Below are 21756 nucleotides of genomic sequence, written 5' to 3'. Positions count from 1 at the left end.
TCCATCCCTAACTATAACATTTTCCGACAAGATAGAACTGACAAAGGGGGCGGAGTTGTAATCTACTGCAGACTATCTATCAGACTAAATAGTCTGCAGAGTTCTGTCATACTATCCAGGTCTGTGCCCCAAAAATTCCATCTTTTCAGAAACAAGACTCTCACCATTGCCGTTTGTTATAGACCCCCTTCAGCCCCCAGCTCTGCCCTGGACACCATATATGACTTGATCGCCCCCATCCATCTTCAGAGCTCGTGCTGTTAGGTGACCTGAACTGGGACATTCTTAACACCCCGGCCGTCCTACAATCTAAGCTAGATGCCCTCAATCTCACACAAATTATCAAGAAACCTACCAGGTACAACCCTAAATCCGTAACCATGGGCACCCTCTTAAATATCATCCTGACCAACTTTCCCTCTAAATACACCTCTGCTGTCTTCAACCAGATCTCAGCGATCACTGCCTCATTGCCTGCGTGCGTAATGGGTCTGCGGTCAAACAACCAACCCTCATCACTGTCAAACGCTCCCTAAAACAGATATAGCCCTTGGTTCACCACAGACTTAACTGCCCTTGACCAGCACAAAAACATCCTGTGGCGTTCTGCATTAGCATCGAATAGCCCCCGCTATATGCAACTTTTCAGGGAAGTCAGGAACCAATATACAAAGTCAGTTAGGAAAGCTAAGGCTAGCTTTTTCAAACAGAAATTTGCATCCTGTAGCACTAATTCCAAAAAGTTTTGGGACACTGTAAAGTCCATGGAGAATAAGAGCACCTCCTCCCAGCTGCCCACTGCACTGAGGACAGGAAACACTGTCACCACCAATAAATCCATAATAATCGATAGTTTCAATAAGCATTTTTCTACGGCTGGCCATGCTTTCCACCTGGCTATCCCTACCCAGGCTAACATCTCAGCACCCCCTGCAGCAATTTGCCCAAGCCCCCCCCCCCCCCCCCCCCCCCCCCGCGCTTCTCCTTCACCCAAATCCAGACAGCTGATGTTCTGAAAGAGCTGCAAAATCTGGATCCCTACAAATCAGCCGAGCTAGACAATCTAGACCCTTTCTTTCTAAAATTATCTGCCAAAATTGTTGCAACCCCTATTACTAGCCTATCCTCTCTTTTGTATCGTCTGAGATCCCCAAAGATTGCCGCAGTCATCCCCCTCTACAAAGGGGGAGACACTCTAGACCCAAACTGTTATAGACCTATATCCACCCTGCCTTTCTAAAATCTTCGAAAGCCAAGTTAACAAACAGATCACCGATCATTTCGAATCCCACTGTACCTTCTCCACTATGCAATCTGGTTTCCGAGCTGGTCATGGTTGCACCTCAGCCACGCTCAAGGTCCTAAACGATATCATAAACTCCATTGATAAAAGACAGTAACTGTGCAGCTGTCTTCATCAACCTGGCCAAGGCTTTTGACTCTGTCAATCACCACATTCTTATCGGCAGACTCAATAGCCTTGGCTTCTCAAATGACTGCCTCATCTGGTTCACCAACTACTTCTCAGATAGAGTTCAGTGTGTCAAATCGGAGGGCCTGTTGTCCGGACCTCTGGCAGTCTCTATGGGAGTGCCACAGAGTTCAATTCTCGGGCCGACTCTTTTCTCTGTATACATTATTGATGTCGATCTTGCTGCTGGTGATTCTCTGATCCACCTCTACGCAGACGACACCATTCTGTAGACATCTGGCCCTTCTTTGGACACTGTGCTAACAAACCTTCAAACGAGCTTCAATGCCATACAACACTCCTTCTGTGGCCTCCAACTGCTTTTAAATGCTAGTAAAACTAAGTGCATGCTCTTCAACCCGATCGCTGCCTGCACCTGCCCGTCCGTCCACCATCACTACTCTGGACGGTTCTGACTTAGAATATGTGGACAACTACCTAGGTGTCTGGTTAGACTAAACTCTCCTTCCACACTCACATTAAGCATCTCCAATCCAAAATTAAATCTAGAATCGGCTTCCTATTTCGCAACAAAGCCTCCTTCACTCATGCTGCCAAACATACCCTCGTAAAAATGACTATCCTACCGATCCTTGACTTTGGCGATGTCATTTATAAAATAGCCACCAACACTCTACTCAGCAAATTGGATGCAGTCTATCACAGTGCCATCCGTTTTGTCACCAAAGCCCCATATACTACCCACCACTGCAACCTGTATGCTCTCGTTGGCTGGCCCTCACTACATATTTGTCGCCAAACCCACTGGCTCCAGGTCATCTGTAAGTCTTTGCTAGGTAAAGCCCCGCCTTATCTCAGCTCACTGGTCACCATAGCAGCACCCACCCGTAGCACGCGCTCCAGCAGGTATATTTCACTGGTCATCCCCAAAGCCAACGCTTACTTTGGTCGCCTTTCCTTCCAGTTCTCTGCTGCCAATGACTGGAACGAATTGCAAAAATCACTGAAGCTGGAGTCTTATATCTCCCTCTCTAACTTTAAGCATCAGCTGTCAGAGCAGCTTACAGTGTACCTGTACACAGCCAATCTGTAAATAGCACACCCAACTACCTCATCCCCATATTATTACTTACCCTCTTGCTCCCCAGTATCTCTAATTGCACATCATCATCTGCACATATATCACTCCAGTATTAATACTAAATTGTACTTATTTCGCCACTATGACCTATTTATTGCCTACCTCCCTAATCTTCTACATTTGCACAACACTGTACATAGATTTTTCTTTTGTGTTATTGACTGTACGTTTGTTTATGTGTAACTCTGTGTTGTTGTTTCTGTCGCACTGCTTTGCTTTATCTTGGCCAGGTCGCAGTTATAATTGAGAACTTGTTCTCAACTGGCAAACCTGGTTAAATAAAGGTGAAATAAATAAAAAATAATAAAAAAATACCATGTTAAAATGACGACAATTCCTTTGTTTACAGCTTTGTATTTCTGCAGAGGGTCGTTGAGGGCACCAAGTTAATGGAACACGAGAGAAGCAGGGGATGAGTGGAGGGAGGGATGGGTACAGTGCCAGAACAGGAAGTCCTGACTGGGCAACAGCCATTTCCTGTGTACTGTGCTGCATGTAAGAGGGGCTCGAGGCAGAAGTTGTGCTTTAGGATCAGCTTTCCCAATCCCATCAGGAGGTAAAAGAGGAAACTGACTCTGGATCAGTGCTAAGTGGTAACTTCATCGTAGACCATAAAGGGGCCTTGAGCTAGAATTAAAACACATATCTAGGATCAGAATATCCTAACCCCAATCGTAACATTAACCATTAGGGGGATGCTAAAATATCTGATGTTGTATAAGTGGCTAGGGGACACTTAGGAGAAACCAATAATACATCATATAGGGAGGTTTTTGTGAGTGCGATGCACCTTACCTTGATGTCAAAGTTACAGTCGAAGCGCTTGATGAGCACGATGAAGGCGGCAGTGAGGTTGTCCCGGATAGGGGGTGGGTCGATGGGCTCGCAGGCATTTGCGGGCCGTGCACCAATCAGAAAGCCCTGTTGGTGTGACATCACAGTACAGTTAGAGCATCAGTTATTAACTGTTTAAGGAACATGGTCAACTCGACCAAACAGCGTGTGATGGATTCTGTCGACTAAGTAACTTTACGTACCAATACCAAAAACAGAAAATTGCGGTGGTGTCCATTTTTATCTTTGCTCTCCTCAACAGAAACATTTGCTGGAAATATTCACTGGATTCTATAATAAATATTCACTGGAAGATCAAACATCTAAAATTAGATCAATTAGACTAGAGAGAAATGGTGAGACACATACTAAACTAAGATAACAGAAATGACATAACAATTCAATAAAATAAAAAAATGTAAATGGCTAAAGTAACAGTCAATATGGGTCCCGAATTTTGTTTAAATTAAAGAGAGAGCGGGAGGGAGGGAGGGAGCACCAGAGAGGAGGGAGAGAGAGAGGGGGGAGGGAGGGAGGGAGCACCAGAGAGGAGGGAGAGAGAGAGGGGGGAGGGAGGGAGGGAGCACCAGAGAGGAGGGAGAGAGAGAGGGGGGAGGGAGGGAGGGAGCACCAGAGAGGAGGGAGAGAGAGAGGGGGGAGGGAGGGAGGGAGCACCAGAGAGGAGGGAGAGAGAGGGGAGGGAGGGAGGGAGCACCAGAGAGGAGGGAGAGAGAGAGGGGGGAGGGAGGGAGGGAGCACCAGAGAGGAGGGAGAGAGAGAGGGGGGAGGGAGGGAGGGAGCACCAGAGAGGAGGGAGAGAGAGAGGGGGGAGGGAGGGAGGGAGCACCAGAGAGGAGGGAGAGAGAGAGGGGGGAGGGAGGGAGGGAGCACCAGAGAGGAGGGAGAGAGAGAGGGGGGAGGGAGGGAGGGAGCACCAGAGAGGAGGGAGAGAGAGAGGGGGGAGGGAGGGAGGGAGCACCAGAGAGGAGGGAGAGAGAGAGGGGGGAGGGAGGGAGGGAGCACCAGAGAGGAGGGAGAGAGAGAGGGGGGAGGGAGGGAGGGAGCACCAGAGAGGAGGGAGAGAGAGAGGGGGGAGGGAGGGAGGGAGGGAGCACCAGAGAGGAGGGAGAGAGAGAGGGGGGAGGGAGGGAGGGAGCACCAGAGAGGAGGGAGAGAGAGAGGGGGGAGGGAGAGAGAACGAGAGAGGGGGGAGGGAGAGAACGAGAGAGGGGGGAGGGAGAGAACGAGAGAGGGGGGAGGGAGAGAACGAGAGAGGGGGGAGAGGGAGAGAACGAGAGAGGGGGGAGGGGGGGAGAGAGGGGGGAGGGAGGGAGAGAACGAGAGAGGGGGGAGGGAGGGAGAGAACGAGAGAGAGGAGGGAGAGAACGAGAAAGGGAGAGAATGAGAGAGGGAGGAGGGAGAGAGAGGGGGGAGGGAGAGAGAGGGGGGAGGGAGAGAGAGAGAGGGGGAAAAAGAGTGAAAGTGTGTTTGGCTGGTAAACTTGGTTTAAAAAGGGTAGCCATATTGGCAGTTCTTGAGTTATAATGCCCTTTTCAAGGGAATATCGGTGCCAACATTGGCCAAAATGGTAACATCTATACCCCCAGTGAGTCAGACTCCACAGGGTGTGATGCACAGAGCCCTGTGCTAATGAAACCCAGCAGGTCCTGCAGCTCTGGAGTCTTGGACCCGCCTCGGGCATGACTCAGCCTGTCAGAACACAGCCAGAGAGAGGCAGGCCTAATTTCAGGGCCTGATGCTGTCCAATTACACTGAGGTACTGTTCAAGTGTTTCCATTCAGGGAGAGGTGTCCTGGGGTTTCTTCAGTGAGTGAAACGTTCATTACATTGCAGACAGAAATGTAATGAATAGAGCCGAATGACACAATTCTCTTCTACAAGACAGATAATCGTATCTGTTCTGCACATTCTATTTCTATCTGAATATTCTGTAATGTTGTGCCCTCCTGAACAAATTGCTGCTCTCCAGTGTTCTGTCCCACTGGCTTCACAGTAACCTCACGCCAACTGGTTTCACAGTAACCACACGCCAACTGGCTTCACAGTAACCTCACGCCAACTGGCTTCACAGTAACCTCACGCCAACTGGCTTCACAGTAAACTCACGCCAACTGGCTTCACAGTAACCTCACGCCAACTGGCTTCACAGTAACCTCACGCCAACTGGCTTCACAGTAACCTCACGCCAACTGGCTTCACAGTAACCTCACGCCAACTGGCTTCACAGTAACCTCACGCCAACTGGCTTCACAGTAACCTCACGCCAACTGGCTTCACAGTAACCTCACGCCAACTGGCTTCACAGTAACCTCACGCCAACTGGCTTCACAGTAACCTCACGCCAACTGGCTTCACAGTAACCTCACGCCAACTGGCTTCACAGTAACCTCACGCCAACTGGCTTCACAGTAGCCTCACGCCAACTGGCTTCACAGTAGCCTCACGCCAACTGGCTTCACAGTAACCACACGCCAACTGGCTTCACAGTAACCTCACGCCAACTGGCTTCACAGTAACCACACGCCAACTGGCTTCACAGTAACCTCACGCCAACTGGCTTCACAGTAACCTCACGCCAACTGGCTTCACAGTAACCTCACGCCAACTGGCTTCACAGTAACCTCACGCCAGCTGGCTTCACAGTAACCTCACGCCAACTGGTTTCACAGTAACCACACGCCAGCTGGCTTCACAGTAACCACACGCCAACTGGTTTCACAGTAACCACACGCCAACTGGTTTCACAGTAACCACACGCCAACTGGCTTCACAGTAACCACACGCCAACTGGCTTCACAGTAACCACACGCCAACTGGCTTCACAGTAACCACACGCCAACTGGCTTCACAGTAACCACACGCCAACTGGCTTCACAGTAACCACACGCCAACTGGCTTCACAGTAACCTCACGCCAACTGGCTTCACAGTAACCTCACGCCAACTGGCTTCACAGTAACCTCACGCCAACTGGCTTCACAGTAACCTCACGCCAACTGGCTTCACAGTAACCTCACGCCATATGGCTTCACAGTAACCTCACGCCAACTGGCTTCACAGTAACCTCACGCCAACTGGCTTCACAGTAACCTCACGCCAACTGGCTTCACAGTAACCTCACGCCAACTGGCTTCACAGTAACCTCACGCCATATGGCTTCACAGTAACCTCACGCCATATGGCTTCACAGTAACCTCACGCCAACTGACTTCACAGTAACCACACGCCAACTGACTTCACAGTAACCACACGCCAACTGACTTCACAGTAACCACACGCCAACTGACTTCACAGTAACCACACGCCAACTGGCTTCACAGTAACCACACGCCAACTGGCTTCACAGTAACCTCACGCCATATGGCTTCACAGTAACCACACGCCATATGGCTTCACAGTAACCACACGCCATATGGCTTCACAGTAACCTCACGCCATTTGGCTTCACAGTAACCACACGCCATATGGCTTCACAGTAACCACACGCCATATGGCTTCACAGTAACCTCACGCCAGCTGGCTTCACAGTAACCTCACGCCAACTGGCTTCACAGTAACCTCACGCCAACTGGCTTCACAGTAACCACACGCCAACTGGCTTCACAGTAACCTCACGCCAACTGGCTTCACAGTAACCTCACGCCAGCTGGCTTCACAGTAACCTCACGCCAGCTGGCTTCACAGTAACCTCACGCCAGCTGGCTTCACAGTAACCTCACGCCAGCTGGCTTCACAGTAACCTCACGCCAACTGGCTTCACAGTAACCTCACGCCATATGGCTTCACAGTAACCACACGCCAACTGGTTTCACAGTAACCTCACGCCAACTGGCTTCACAGTAACCTCACGCCAACTGGCTTCACAGTAACCTCACGCCAACTGGCTTCACAGTAACCTCACGCCAACTGGCTTCACAGTAACCTCACGCCATATGGCTTCACAGTAACCTCACGCCATATGGCTTCACAGTAACCTCACGCCATATGGCTTCACAGTAACCTCACGCCAACTGACTTCACAGTAACCACACGCCAACTGACTTCACAGTAACCACACGCCAACTGACTTCACAGTAACCACACGCCAACTGACTTCACAGTAACCACACGCCAACTGGCTTCACAGTAACCTCACGCCATATGGCTTCACAGTAACCACACGCCAACTGGTTTCACAGTAACCTCACGCCAACTGGCTTCACAGTAACCTCACGCCAACTGGCTTCACAGTAACCTCACGCCAACTGGCTTCACAGTAACCTCACGCCAACTGGCTTCACAGTAACCTCACGCCAACTGGCTTCACAGTAACCTCACGCCATATGGCTTCACAGTAACCTCACGCCATATGGCTTCACAGTAACCTCACGCCATATGGCTTCACAGTAACCTCACGCCAACTGACTTCACAGTAACCACACGCCAACTGACTTCACAGTAACCACACGCCAACTGACTTCACAGTAACCACACGCCAACTGGCTTCACAGTAACCTCACGCCATATGGCTTCACAGTAACCTCACGCCATATGGCTTCACAGTAACCACACGCCATATGGCTTCACAGTAACCACACGCCATATGGCTTCACAGTAACCACACGCCATATGGCTTCACAGTAACCTCACGCCAACTGGCTTCACAGTAACCTCACGCCAGCTGGCTTCACAGTAACCTCACGCCAGCTGGCTTCACAGTAACCTCACGCCAACTGGCTTCACAGTAACCTCACGCCAACTGGCTTCACAGTAACCTCACGCCAACTGGCTTCACAGTAACCTCACGCCAACTGGCTTCACAGTAACCTCACGCCAACTGGCTTCACAGTAACCTCACGCCAACTGGCTTCACAGTAACCTCACGCCAACTGGCTTCACAGTAACCTCACGCCAACTGGCTTCACAGTAACCTCACGCCAACTGGCTTCACAGTAACCGCACGCCAACTGGCTTCACAGTAACCTCACGCCAACTGGCTTCACAGTAACCTCACGCCAACTGGCTTCACAGTAACCTCACGCCAACTGGCTTCACAGTAACCTCACGCCAACTGGCTTCACAGTAACCTCACGCCAACTGGCTTCACAGTAACCTCACGCCAACTGGCTTCACAGTAACCTCACGCCAACTGGCTTCACAGTAACCTCACGCCAACTGGCTTCACAGTAACCTCACGCCAACTGGCTTCACAGTAGCCTCACGCCAACTGGCTTCACAGTAGCCTCACGCCAACTGGCTTCACAGTAGCCTCACGCCAACTGGCTTCACAGTAACCACACGCCAACTGGCTTCACAGTAACCTCACGCCAACTGGCTTCACAGTAACCACACGCCAACTGGCTTCACAGTAACCACACGCCAACTGGCTTCACAGTAACCACACGCCAACTGGCTTCACAGTAACCTCACGCCAACTGGCTTCACAGTAACCTCACGCCAACTGGCTTCACAGTAACCTCACGCCAACTGGCTTCACAGTAACCTCACGCCAGCTGGCTTCACAGTAACCTCACGCCAACTGGTTTCACAGTAACCACACGCCAGCTGGCTTCACAGTAACCACACGCCAGCTGGTTTCACAGTAACCACACGCCAACTGGTTTCACAGTAACCACACGCCAACTGGCTTCACAGTAACCACACGCCAACTGGCTTCACAGTAACCACACGCCAACTGGCTTCACAGTAACCACACGCCAACTGGCTTCACAGTAACCACACGCCAACTGGCTTCACAGTAACCACACGCCAACTGGCTTCACAGTAACCACACGCCAACTGGCTTCACAGTAACCACACGCCAACTGGCTTCACAGTAACCTCACGCCAACTGGCTTCACAGTAACCTCACGCCAACTGGCTTCACAGTAACCTCACGCCAACTGGCTTCACAGTAACCTCACGCCAACTGGCTTCACAGTAACCTCACGCCAACTGGCTTCACAGTAACCTCACGCCAACTGGCTTCACAGTAACCTCACGCCAACTGGCTTCACAGTAACCTCACGCCAACTGGCTTCACAGTAACCTCACGCCATATGGCTTCACAGTAACCTCACGCCATATGGCTTCACAGTAACCTCACGCCAACTGACTTCACAGTAACCACACGCCAACTGACTTCACAGTAACCACACGCCAACTGACTTCACAGTAACCACACGCCAACTGACTTCACAGTAACCACACGCCAACTGGCTTCACAGTAACCACACGCCAACTGGCTTCACAGTAACCTCACGCCATATGGCTTCACAGTAACCACACGCCATATGGCTTCACAGTAACCACACGCCATATGGCTTCACAGTAACCTCACGCCATTTGGCTTCACAGTAACCACACGCCATATGGCTTCACAGTAACCACACGCCATATGGCTTCACAGTAACCTCACGCCAGCTGGCTTCACAGTAACCTCACGCCAACTGGCTTCACAGTAACCTCACGCCAACTGGCTTCACAGTAACCACACGCCAACTGGCTTCACAGTAACCTCACGCCAACTGGCTTCACAGTAACCTCACGCCAGCTGGCTTCACAGTAACCTCACGCCAGCTGGCTTCACAGTAACCTCACGCCAGCTGGCTTCACAGTAACCTCACGCCAGCTGGCTTCACAGTAACCTCACGCCAGCTGGCTTCACAGTAACCTCACGCCAACTGGCTTCACAGTAACCTCACGCCATATGGCTTCACAGTAACCACACGCCAACTGGTTTCACAGTAACCTCACGCCAACTGGCTTCACAGTAACCTCACGCCAACTGGCTTCACAGTAACCTCACGCCAACTGGCTTCACAGTAACCTCACGCCATATGGCTTCACAGTAACCTCACGCCATATGGCTTCACAGTAACCTCACGCCATATGGCTTCACAGTAACCTCACGCCAACTGACTTCACAGTAACCACACGCCAACTGACTTCACAGTAACCACACGCCAACTGACTTCACAGTAACCACACGCCAACTGACTTCACAGTAACCACACGCCAACTGGCTTCACAGTAACCTCACGCCATATGGCTTCACAGTAACCACACGCCAACTGGTTTCACAGTAACCTCACGCCAACTGGCTTCACAGTAACCTCACGCCAACTGGCTTCACAGTAACCTCACGCCAACTGGCTTCACAGTAACCTCACGCCAACTGGCTTCACAGTAACCTCACGCCAACTGGCTTCACAGTAACCTCACGCCATATGGCTTCACAGTAACCTCACGCCATATGGCTTCACAGTAACCTCACGCCATATGGCTTCACAGTAACCTCACGCCAACTGACTTCACAGTAACCACACGCCAACTGACTTCACAGTAACCACACGCCAACTGACTTCACAGTAACCACACGCCAACTGGCTTCACAGTAACCTCACGCCATATGGCTTCACAGTAACCTCACGCCATATGGCTTCACAGTAACCTCACGCCATATGGCTTCACAGTAACCACACGCCATATGGCTTCACAGTAACCACACGCCATATGGCTTCACAGTAACCTCACGCCAACTGGCTTCACAGTAACCTCACGCCAGCTGGCTTCACAGTAACCTCACGCCAACTGGCTTCACAGTAACCTCACGCCATATGGCTTCACAGTAACCTCACGCCATATGGCTTCACAGTAACCTCACGCCAACTGGCTTCACAGTAACCTCACGCCATATGGCTTCACAGTAACCTCACGCCATATGGCTTCACAGTAACCTCACGCCATATGGCTTCACAGTAACCTCACGCCATATGGCTTCACAGGAACCTCACGCCATATGGCTTCACAGTAACCTCACGCTAGCTGGTTTCACATTGAACCAGATTTATTGATTTGGTAATATCTGTCCCATTTCCTTGCACTATTAAAGGCTGCAATATGTAACTTTATGGGCGAACAGACCAAATTCACATAGAAATGTGTTATAGATCTGTAATTCTCATTGAAGACACGTTCTTAAGTTTAGTTGAGTCGTTTACTTTGTTTTTGTACACCAGCTAAAAAAAAAAAACAGTTGAAAATACAGTATTATTTGGTTATGTAAATGATATTTCTCAGCGGTTTAGATGGTACAATGACTCTCTACTTGCTTGTTTTGTCACAAACTGAAATTAGATGAACCATTTGAATTTTAGCAGCCAGGAAACGGCAGAGCTAGTTCTGCACAGCGCATCTTAAAACCAGTGTAATTGCACATCCTATCAGATGGTTGCCCGGGGTGACAGGCTGAGAGAGAGGGTTGTGTCCCAAATTGTTCTTTATTTTACCTTTTTTTAAACTAGGCAAGTCAGTTAAGAACAAATTCTTATTTACAATGATGGCCTACACCGGCCAAACCCTGACGACGCTGGGCCAATTGTGAGCCGCTCTTTGGGACTCCCAATCGCGGCCGGTTGTGATACAGCCTGGAATGGAACCGGGGTCTGTAGTACTGAGATGCAGGTTCTTAGACCGCTGTGATACAGCCTGGAATGGAACCGGGGTCTGTAGTACTGAGATGTAGGGTCATAGACCGCTGTGATACAGCCTGGAATGGAACCGGGGTCTGTAGTACTGAGATGCAGGGTCTTAGACCGCTGTGATACAGCCTGGAGTGGAACCAGGGTCTGTAGTACTGAGATGCAGGGTCTTAGACCGCTGCGCCACTCGGGAGATAAAATGGCAGCCACCCTATTCCCCATATACACAGAGGCCTATAAGGCCCGGTCAGAAGTAGTACACCATGTCGGCAATAGGGTGCGATATGGGACACAGCTGAGCTGTAAATTGCTGTGGGATTGGGTGGGTGTGGGGCCTTGACTCAGCACCAGCTACAGCCAGCGGTGAAAGTTTTAGTGGAGGAGCTTGAATTCAGTCTCAGGAGACATGCCAGTGCCTAGAACTTCAAAACAGACCCAGACTTCCTGCATTGCCAGTACTTTTCTCGGTGTATGCACACCCTACACTGCTAAGACTGTGTGTGTGTGTGTGTGTACACCTTACACTGCTACGACTGTGTGTGTGTGTGTGTGTGTGTACCTTACACTGCTACGACTGTGTGTGTGTGTTTTCTGAATGGCAGCGATACAGCTCTTGCAAGCTGCCACATTGAGGTCAATCTCTCCAAATAAAAAAGGATGATCAATGAAAGAGTAAAAGGTATAGAAACAAACCATCAACTTCCCCCAGAGGATGGACAGCATCTCATATGTACAGGTAACTGTCAAAATAAAAGGTAACAGGATCTCATATGTACAGGTAACTGTCAAAATAAAAGGTAACACCAACATAGTGTCTTAATAGGGCGTTGGGCCACCACAAACCGACCGGAACAGCTTCAACGCGCCTTTATATTCTACAAGTGTCTGGAACTCTGTTGGAGGGATGCGACATCATTCTTCCACAAGAAATTCCATCATTTGGTGTTTTGTTGATGTTGGTGGAAAACCCCGTCTCAGGTCCAGCTCCAGAATATCCCGCTAGTGTTCAATTGGGTTGAGATCAGGTGACTGATACACACCCTTTAAACCTCCTTCGGTTCTCCGAGACGCCTCTTTCAAAGTCAAAGATCTCTTCTTCTAGCCAAAATAAAGGGCAACTGGGCATTTGTATACATGTAAGTATGATGGGGATTGTTAATGTCTTAATTAACTCAGGAACCATACCAGTGTGGAAGCAACTGCCTTTCAACATGCTTTGTATCCCTCATTTACTCAAGTGTTTCCTTCTATGTTGTCAAGTCAATTACAAAAGCTTGTTCCATTCTTGATTTGATACAAAGGAGGTAGTGAAGAACTGGCAATGGAAGCTGATAGATGGTCTACTTTATATTGAATCCTGTTTCAAAAAGGAACACAGACTGGAATTCTCACTGTATACCTTCTGCAAAGCCTGCTATGACATCACTTGTGTCACTGGCTCACATTCTCACCTGGCTCAGAACAAGCTGCAATAGCTCCCCCTGTTGGCAATGGACCCACAAGGAAATGCCTAAACACTACTCTGTACAGAACACAGTATACTTGAGGGAAAAATACAATAAAACACCTGCCATTTTTTAACGTTATTTTTTAAAAGACCCTTTTTCAGGTTTTGAATTCGGGGGCCGATGTTGGTAAATAATTTCCTTACCATATAAAAGAGGAACCATTTTGGTTCCCGGAGGTGGGTTTCCTCTGACTTTTCAGCATTGACTTGACACAGTGCTGAGAGACTTTCCACTCTGGAGGACAGCGTGACTGGATCATGCTTACCCTAACCCAATTGGATGGGGTATTCACTACACATTTCTATCTGTAGGGCATTCACAGACAACACTTCCTCCTCCTGCACTGAGGGATTTCCTAGCGGTCGTGAAACCTAAATCAGACTTTGATTCAAATAGTATTTGAAAAATACTTGAGTGTTTTCTTTGGCCTGACAGATTATGAATATTACAATGTTGAGACTATTTGATTATGTGGTTTCATGGAACAAACTCAAACACAGATTAAGACAGTATTTGAACCTAGGTCTATACCTAATCCCAGTCCGTAAATGTCACTAAACACAGACCCCGTTTACGGATTTGCCTCGGTAATAACAGAGGAAAAACAGAGGAATTATTAAATAGCCTCCAGTTGGCGCAGTTTTAAGCAGATTAAAATGAATGAATCTAAAAAAACAGATTAGTAGAGAAGGTTTCATAGATACCACTGCACACAAAGAGGAGCAGCTCAACGGATTCAACTGTCTTGAAAAATGGCTAAACCCCCTCAATCTCATATGTTACAATGAAACTACTAAGCACATACACACTAAGCAGCTGACATGACAAGGATCTAACATGTAAGGGTCATTGTAGACAGCACAAAAAATGGGAACTAAACCAACAGAGGCAAACATTTTATCTAGCAAATCAAGTATTATCGGCACCCAGAAACATATCAACTTCTCCATTTTAATGTTGATCTGTCGCATGAAATAAGGAATCAAGTGGAACATTTTTACAGCCCAAAACTGGGTTGTAATATTTGATACAGAACAATAAAGTGGTATTTTCTGAATTGGGTTTGTGTCCCAAATGGCACCCTATTCCCTATATAGTGCCCTACTTTTGACCAGGGGCCTATGGCACCCTATTCCCTATATAGTGCCCTACTTTTGACCAGGGGCCTATGGCACCCTATATAGTGTCCTACTTTTGACCAGGGCCTATGGCACCCTATTCCCTATGCAGTGCCCTACTTTTGACCAGGGCCTATGGCACCCTATTCCCTATGCAGTGCCCTACTTTTGACCAGGGCCTATGGCACCCTATTCCCTATGCAGTGCCCTACTTTTGACCAGGGTCCGTGCCATTTGTGGCGCATCCTAAGAGGGCCAGGCCAGGCCACTGTAACACAGTGGTATAGATAGCAGACTGGGACACACTCAGATGAAAGTCAGGCTCCAGGATCTGACTGCATGGGTTTCAATCTCTAAGTAGGTTAAGGCTAACAAAACATTTCCCTTTACAAACGCAAGCAGCAGTTAAAAAAAACAACAACCAGGGATTAAAATGCTCCAGCAGATCTAGCAGGGCAGAAATGTCACGAACTAACTTGTTGAAAAGGTGGCATCCTATGACTGTGTCCCGTTGAAAGTCACTGAGCTCTTCAGTAAGCCCATTCTACTGCCAGTGTTTGTCTATGGCGATTGCGTGGCTGTGTGCTCGATTTTATACATCTGTCACCAACTTGTGTGGCTTAAATAGCCAAATCCACAAATTTGAAGCCGTGTCCACACACACACAAAAGTATGTCCGTGTTTAATTTTTCATAAATTTTCCTTCCACTTTGACAGAGTATTTTGTGTAGATTGTTGACAAAAAAAACAACAATTAAATCCATTTGAATCCCACTTTGTAACAACTAAACGTGGGAACAGTTAAGGGATGTGAATACTTTCTGGAGGCCCTGTAGCTGTATGGACTGGAAATGGGTCAGCATGATCTTTCCCGTTTTAAAGATGTGTACATAGCCGCTTCCCATCTTCAAAAGTCACAGGCCGAATCCAGCTGCCCTTCAGCTTCCCAGGCCACTCCCCCTCCTGCATCCCGAGCCAGACATGTGACAGGATATGACACAGTGCTTCCTGTCCCTGCTAAATGCTAGTCACTGTTCCGTTAAGTTCCCCCAGGGCAATTATCTGCTGCCCTATCACTAATTGAACAAAGCCATAGGAATCACTCTGCATATATTTACCACAAATAAAATGGGAAGAGACTCAGACAATTTTTTATTATCCTTCCTTAACTAATCACAGATTAACTAATTGGACATGACTTGATATGGGTAAATCAGCAGTTTCAGCAAATAGCCTACAGCATTCTAGTCATGTTAGATAAGCGATTAGACGACCTCTAAGTAGGGAGGAATAACATATTTCAAAGTAAACCAGGGCCTAATCTAATACCAGTTTTTGAAACTTTTGCTTGGCAGCATAAACCATCCCCAGGTCACGCTTGTATCGATGTTCAGTCTGTATTTTGTAAGAAGAGTGGAAGTGAGAGTCCTGTGCTTCGCATGAGGAACACAACATGAAAACCATTGCCTACCCGTTGACCAAATTAAAAGAGGAAGGGGTGTATTCAGGGGAAGTCTTACCGATGTAGATAGAAATAGAATGAAGCTGACAGACAGCAAGTCATTTTTCAACATGATACATTTCAATTATAAAGTTCTGTTACATCCTCTTGAACAGACACGAGATTTAGCGGGAAAACCTCCATGACACACTGTGTTCTATAAGAGAACATCAGGCCTTGGCTACATTTTCTGTCAGTACTATCATTGCCTTTAGTACTACTTCACCCTTGAGGGAATGGCTGGCCGCACGTGCGCTTCGCACACTTTCCTTGTGTGTAAGAGATTAATGTTCCAAGGTGTCCCATTTGGGACGCACGGCTAGTCGTACACTGTGCCATTTCGGGGCATGGGAGGGGTGTGGTTCCACTGAAAGAAAGCCCAGACTGAGGCCCACTGGGAAATCATGGGAGACAAGCAAGCTGGTAAGTGTCTTGTGATTCTGGGACAAACTGCAGGCTCCATTGTAGGATGGAAGGTTTGTTCCATCAGGACTGCAATCCCTTGGGACATGGAAGCTGCTGCAGTTCATTCCTAAACCTTCTTCTCTCAGTTCTTCCATGGTTCACTAGCCTTCACAGGGACTGGAGAGGTGGAAGCCATAAGGGAATAGTAGTGGTGTTCCATAAAGCTACAATCAGCAGTTGGAACAATAACAAAACAAACTCACCACCCCTGTTTTAGTTTTTTTTTTAAGTTGAGGGTTGGTGCTGGAGAAATGTAACCACTCAAATTCATAACCAAGCTATGGATGTAAGGACTGGCCATCCATTATATCAAAATTATAGTTTTAACCATGTTTTGAAGCTATATGAAGTGTTTGTAAACAAAGTCAAAGTAAACAAACATTGGAGTAAAACAAGCTATACTTTAGGTTCTGATGGGAGACAACAGTTGAACTAAGCTCATGAGTTATATTCTTCAAGAATGACTTTTACTTTAAAAATACCAAATGGATGTATAAACTACAGATTGCCCCTTTAAGCACCAAACAGAAGAAATGGGTTCTGGGTCAGTGCACCCGACTGCACAGATAATCACTGGACAGTGGACAGAAACATGGTCGACACGCCACATTTACCAAACAGTTTGTTAACACAGCAGGACAAGTTACTGTCCAAACACTGACAGCATGCCACCGGTACAACTGCAACCGTCGCAGGGCGACCTGCTGAAGCCAAATGGCAGCCGAACTAACATGTAGGAGACCATATTGTTTTTACAAGATGGAACAAGATGTCAAAGTGAGACGATGAGCCCTAGGGTGTGGGTTGCCACGCCTGCCTTGCTCAAAGCGCCGCAGTGCATCCACACAGACACGCTGGCAGAGAGTTCAAACGAGTGGGTGAAGTGGCTGGGCTTAGCTCCAGTCAGAGGGGGTGGGGGTGGGGGGGAGGGTAGAAGTAGAGCTGGGAATTACCAGGGACCTCACAATATGATATCACAATACTTCTGTCTGCTGCAGAGGGACGAGACAGTGTTAAAATCAGTCATGGAAATAAAAGTGCTCACTATTTAAAAAGAAGATGGAGAACAAGCTGAATATTGAACAATACTGGAGTTTTATAACTGTATCAATTTTTCAAAACAAATTTTATTTGTCACATGCTTCGTAAACAACAGGTGAAGACTAAGAGTGAAATACTTATGGGCCCTTCCCAACAACGCAGAGGGAATTTTAAATTTTCTTTTAAATCAACAACAGAGCTTGTCTAACCCGTTCACAGGATTGGTTAACTTGAGGTTTCAAAGGTCTCCACCGAGCTGGGTAAATCTGCTTTTAGTTTTAATGCACCGTATTGCTGGAACAAAATGTATGATGTTCTGGTGCCGTTGAAAGCTATTGAAAGTATTGATTGGTGACTTATTTGTGGACAAATGTAACTGTTTTTCTGGGTGATTTGTGATGTTTTATTTGTGCTTGACAGTCGTGACGTCTTCACGACTGTGCTGGGGTGTGTGGACCATGATAGGTCCTTAGTGATGTGGACACCGAGGAACTTGAAGTTTCGACCCGCTCCACTACAGCTCTGTCGATGAGGATAGGGGCGTACTCGCCCCGCTGTTTCCTGTAGTCTACGATCAGCTCCTTTGTCTTGATGATGTTGAGGGAGAAGTTGTCCTGGCACCACACTGCCAGGTCACTGACCCCTTCGCTCTAGGCCAGAGATGGGCAACTTTGACAGGGGTGGGGCCCACAAAAAAATATGAAATCATGAGGGGCTGCAGTTGATAACGGGTCTGCATACACCCCCCCCCCCCCCCCCCCCCCCCCCCATCGTTGTGTTGTCAGCAAACTTAATGATGGTGTTGGAGTGGCCACGCAGTCATGATTGAATAGGGAGTACAGGAGGGGACTAAGCACGAACCCGAGGGGCCCCTGTGTTGAGGGTAAGCATGGCAGATGTTGTTGCGGCCTGCCAGGAAGTGCAGGATCCAGTTGCAGAGGGAGGTGTTCAGTCCCAGGGTTTTGAGCTTAGCGATGAGCTTGGAGGGGACTATGGTGTTGAACTATCGTCAATGAACCGCATTCTCACGTAGGTGTTCCTCTTGTCCAAGTGGGAGAGGTCAGTGTGGAGTGCAATAGAGATTGCGTCATCTGTAGATCTGTTGGGGCGTTATGCTAATTGGAGTGGGTCCAGGGTGTCTGGGATGATGCTGTTGATGTGAGCCATGTCCAGCCATTCAAAAGCACTTCATGGCTACAGATATGAGTGCTACAGGGCAATAGTAATTTAGACAGGTTACCTTGGCGTTCTTGGGCGCAGGGAATATGGTGCTTGATACATGTAGGTATTACAGACGGTCAGAGAGAGGTTGAACTTGCAAGCTGATCCTGGTTACCCGAGTAAGAGTCCTGGTAATCTGTCTGGCCACGTGGCCTTGTGAATGTTAACCTGTTTAAAAGGTAGTTCTAACATCTGCTACAGAGAGCGAGATCACACAGTCGTCTGGAACAGCTGGTGCGCTCATGCATGGTTCAGTGTTGCTTGCCTCAAAGCGAGCATAGAAGAAATTTAGCTCATCTGGTAGGCTCGCGGCTGGGTTTCCCTTTGTAATCTGTGATAGTTTGCAACCCCTGCCACATCCGATGAACATCAGAGCCGGCATAGTATGATTCGATCTTAGTCCTGTATTGATGTTTTGACTGTTTGATGGCACGTCGGAGGTCGTAGTGGGATTTCTTACAACCGTCCGGATTAGTGTCCCACTCCTTGAAAGCAGCAGCTCTAGCCTTTAGCTCAGTGCTTCCGATTAGGATATTAACGTATGGTCACCGCGGGGACAATGTCATCAATGCACTTATTAATAAAGCCGGTGACTGATGTGGTAAACTCCTTAATGTTATCGGATGAGTCACAGAACATATTCCAGTCTGTACTAGTGAAACAGTCCTGTTGCTTAGCATCCGCTTCATCGGACCACTTCCGTATTGAGCGCATCACTGGTACTTCCCGTTTAAGTTTTTGCTTGTAAGCAGAAATCAGGAGTGTTGAGTTACAGTCATATTTGCCAAATGGAGGGCGAGGGAGAGCTTCGTATGCGTTTCTGTGTGTGGAGTGTAGGTGATTGAGTTTCGTTTTTTCGCCTCTAGTTGCACAAGTGACATGCTGGTTAAAATGAGGTAAGACGGATTTCAGTTTCCCTGCATTAAAATCACCGGCCAATAGGAGCGACGCCTCTGGATGTACATTTTATTTTTTGCTTATGGCCCTATACTGCTCGTTGAGTGCAGTCTTAGTGCCAGCACTGGTTTGTGGTGGTAAATAGACAGCTACAAAAAATATAGAAGTAGAAAATTCTTGGTAAATAGTACGGTCTCAGCTTATCATGAGGTATTCTCCATCACTAGGGAGGAAAAGTACAGAGGTGGAGTGAGACAGTAAATAAGAAAGAGAGAAAAAAGGAAATGGATTGCTTGGAGAGAGAGCGAAACAGGAAAAAAACTATGAAAAAGAGAACGAGAGTAGGCCTTTAAATCACTCAGCTTTCATAACCCGATGCCTTACGAAAGTAAGCCTGGCAGGCTGGGCACACAGACGTGACCCCTGCTCTTCGCCAGCCCACCCCCAGTCCCAGCCCACCCCCAGTTTGTTGTCTGCAAACTTGATGATTGAGTAAACAGGGAGTACATGAGGGGGCTGAGCACGCAACCTTGTGGGGCCCCTGTGTTAAGGATCAGCGTAGTGGAGGTGTTGTCTACCTTTACCACCTGGGGGCGGCCTGTCAGGAAGTCCAGGACCCAGTTGCACAGGGCGGGGTTCCGACCCAGGGCCCCGAGCTTAATGAAGAGCTTGGAGGGTACTATAGTGTTGAAGGCTGAACTATAGTCAATGAACAGCCTTCTTACATCGTTATCCCTCTTGTCCAGATGGGATAGGGCAGTATGCAGTGCAATGGCGATTATGGCCTGGCTTAGAAGCACAGACATGAGTCAGCCCTGTTGCCAGCTGTGTGTGGGTCAACAATGAGTGGGAACCTCACAACCCATGACCTCATTCTCACTAGAAAGCCGTGGTGATCTTGCTGCTGCACATTCACAACACAGTGCACTTTCCTGTAGTTCCAGTTTGGCCACTGGACCACAACTGGGCCCACTACTAATCTGCATCCCAAAATGCACCATATTCAGTGCATACATTTTGACCAGAGAGAGAGAGAGAGATACTGTATATACTGTATATCATTGGTTATACTTTAACTAGTGTCAATAGCAGTAAGAATTACAGGATATATGTAAAAGTCGACATATTGAGTCCTTGTAATGAACTGCAGGGATTTGTAAGCCTGTCATTAAACATTTGCATTTGACAGAGAGAAAATTAACCTTGTTGTACCCACCTTGAGTCCATCGCTGGGCAGCCGGTACCCAAAGCGTGCAGGCAGGTCATCAAAATTGCCTGTTTTGTTGTCAAATGTGTACTGAAAGAGAAAGAAGAATACAAATCACATCATGTGGTGTTAATAACTAATAGTTCTTCGTCAGTCAGTCATTCAGTCTGTCTGCGTGTCTGTCCACCCGCCCGTCTCTGTCTCTGAGGACTCACGGCAGAGATGTCGGCCTCAACGGGCAGCAGGTTGAGGAAGGCGAAGAGCTGCACGGTGAAGATGGTGTAGATCTGTGTGGCAGACAGCATCAGCATCCCAAGGGAGAGCAGCATCTTGCATTCCGCGCTGTGCCAGTCAACTGACACACACCTGCGCAGTCACACACACACGGACGGACTGTCCCAGCACTGGCAGCTCTCACACCTGCAGTGTACGTACACACACACACACACACACACACACACACACACACACACACACACACACACACACGATTGTTAATGTCTGTAGGCCTACGTCTGCTCCCAGCCCCCCACAGAACAAACACCCCAAAGTTCCACTGGAAAACTGTAATTATATATGTCACTAGATGAAATCTGGTGTGATCCTGCTCGGTTCTGAAATAAGACAGTAGTGAATTTGTCATTGATTCATGCCTAACACACTTGCGCACACACACAAGATTGAAGTAGTTAAGCCTACTAGCTTGAAAGCAGGGTTGGGGTTAATTCCATTTCAATTCTGGAAGTACACTGAAATTCCAATAACATGCAATTGTTTCAATGAGGAACATTTAGAATTGGGTTTATTTCTGAATTTACTTAAATTGAACAGTACTGGAGCCACACCCCATTTATAAATTACCTGGCTCCCCACAGGGGTGCCACTTTGGTTTTAGAAGTGAGGGGGACA

The 21756-nt window shown here is 48.1% G+C and overlaps 1 protein-coding gene across 2 annotated transcripts in view; it reads right to left on the bottom strand.

Moving 5' to 3' along the window:
- The window catches only part of LOC129867474 (E3 ubiquitin-protein ligase RNF13-like), a 99072-nt gene that overhangs the window by 70002 nt on the left and 7314 nt on the right, over positions 1 to 21756 (bottom strand). For both annotated transcript variants that reach the window (XM_055940910.1, XM_055940911.1), the window contains exons 2-4: positions 21063 to 21267; positions 20857 to 20937; positions 3369 to 3494 (exon numbers count right to left, since the gene is read on the bottom strand). In XM_055940910.1, the coding sequence (XP_055796885.1) occupies positions 3369 to 3494; positions 20857 to 20937; positions 21063 to 21176 (321 nt within the window). In that variant the 5' untranslated portion in view covers positions 21177 to 21267. The remainder of the gene's footprint in view (positions 1 to 3368; positions 3495 to 20856; positions 20938 to 21062; positions 21268 to 21756) is intronic.

The sequence above is a fragment of the Salvelinus fontinalis genome, chromosome 12, assembly GCF_029448725.1.
Source record: "Salvelinus fontinalis isolate EN_2023a chromosome 12, ASM2944872v1, whole genome shotgun sequence".
NCBI classification, from domain to species: Eukaryota; Metazoa; Chordata; class Actinopteri; order Salmoniformes; family Salmonidae; genus Salvelinus; species Salvelinus fontinalis.
The sequence above is the reverse complement of the archived record's forward strand: the minus strand, read 5'-3'. Positions and strand labels throughout refer to the sequence as shown.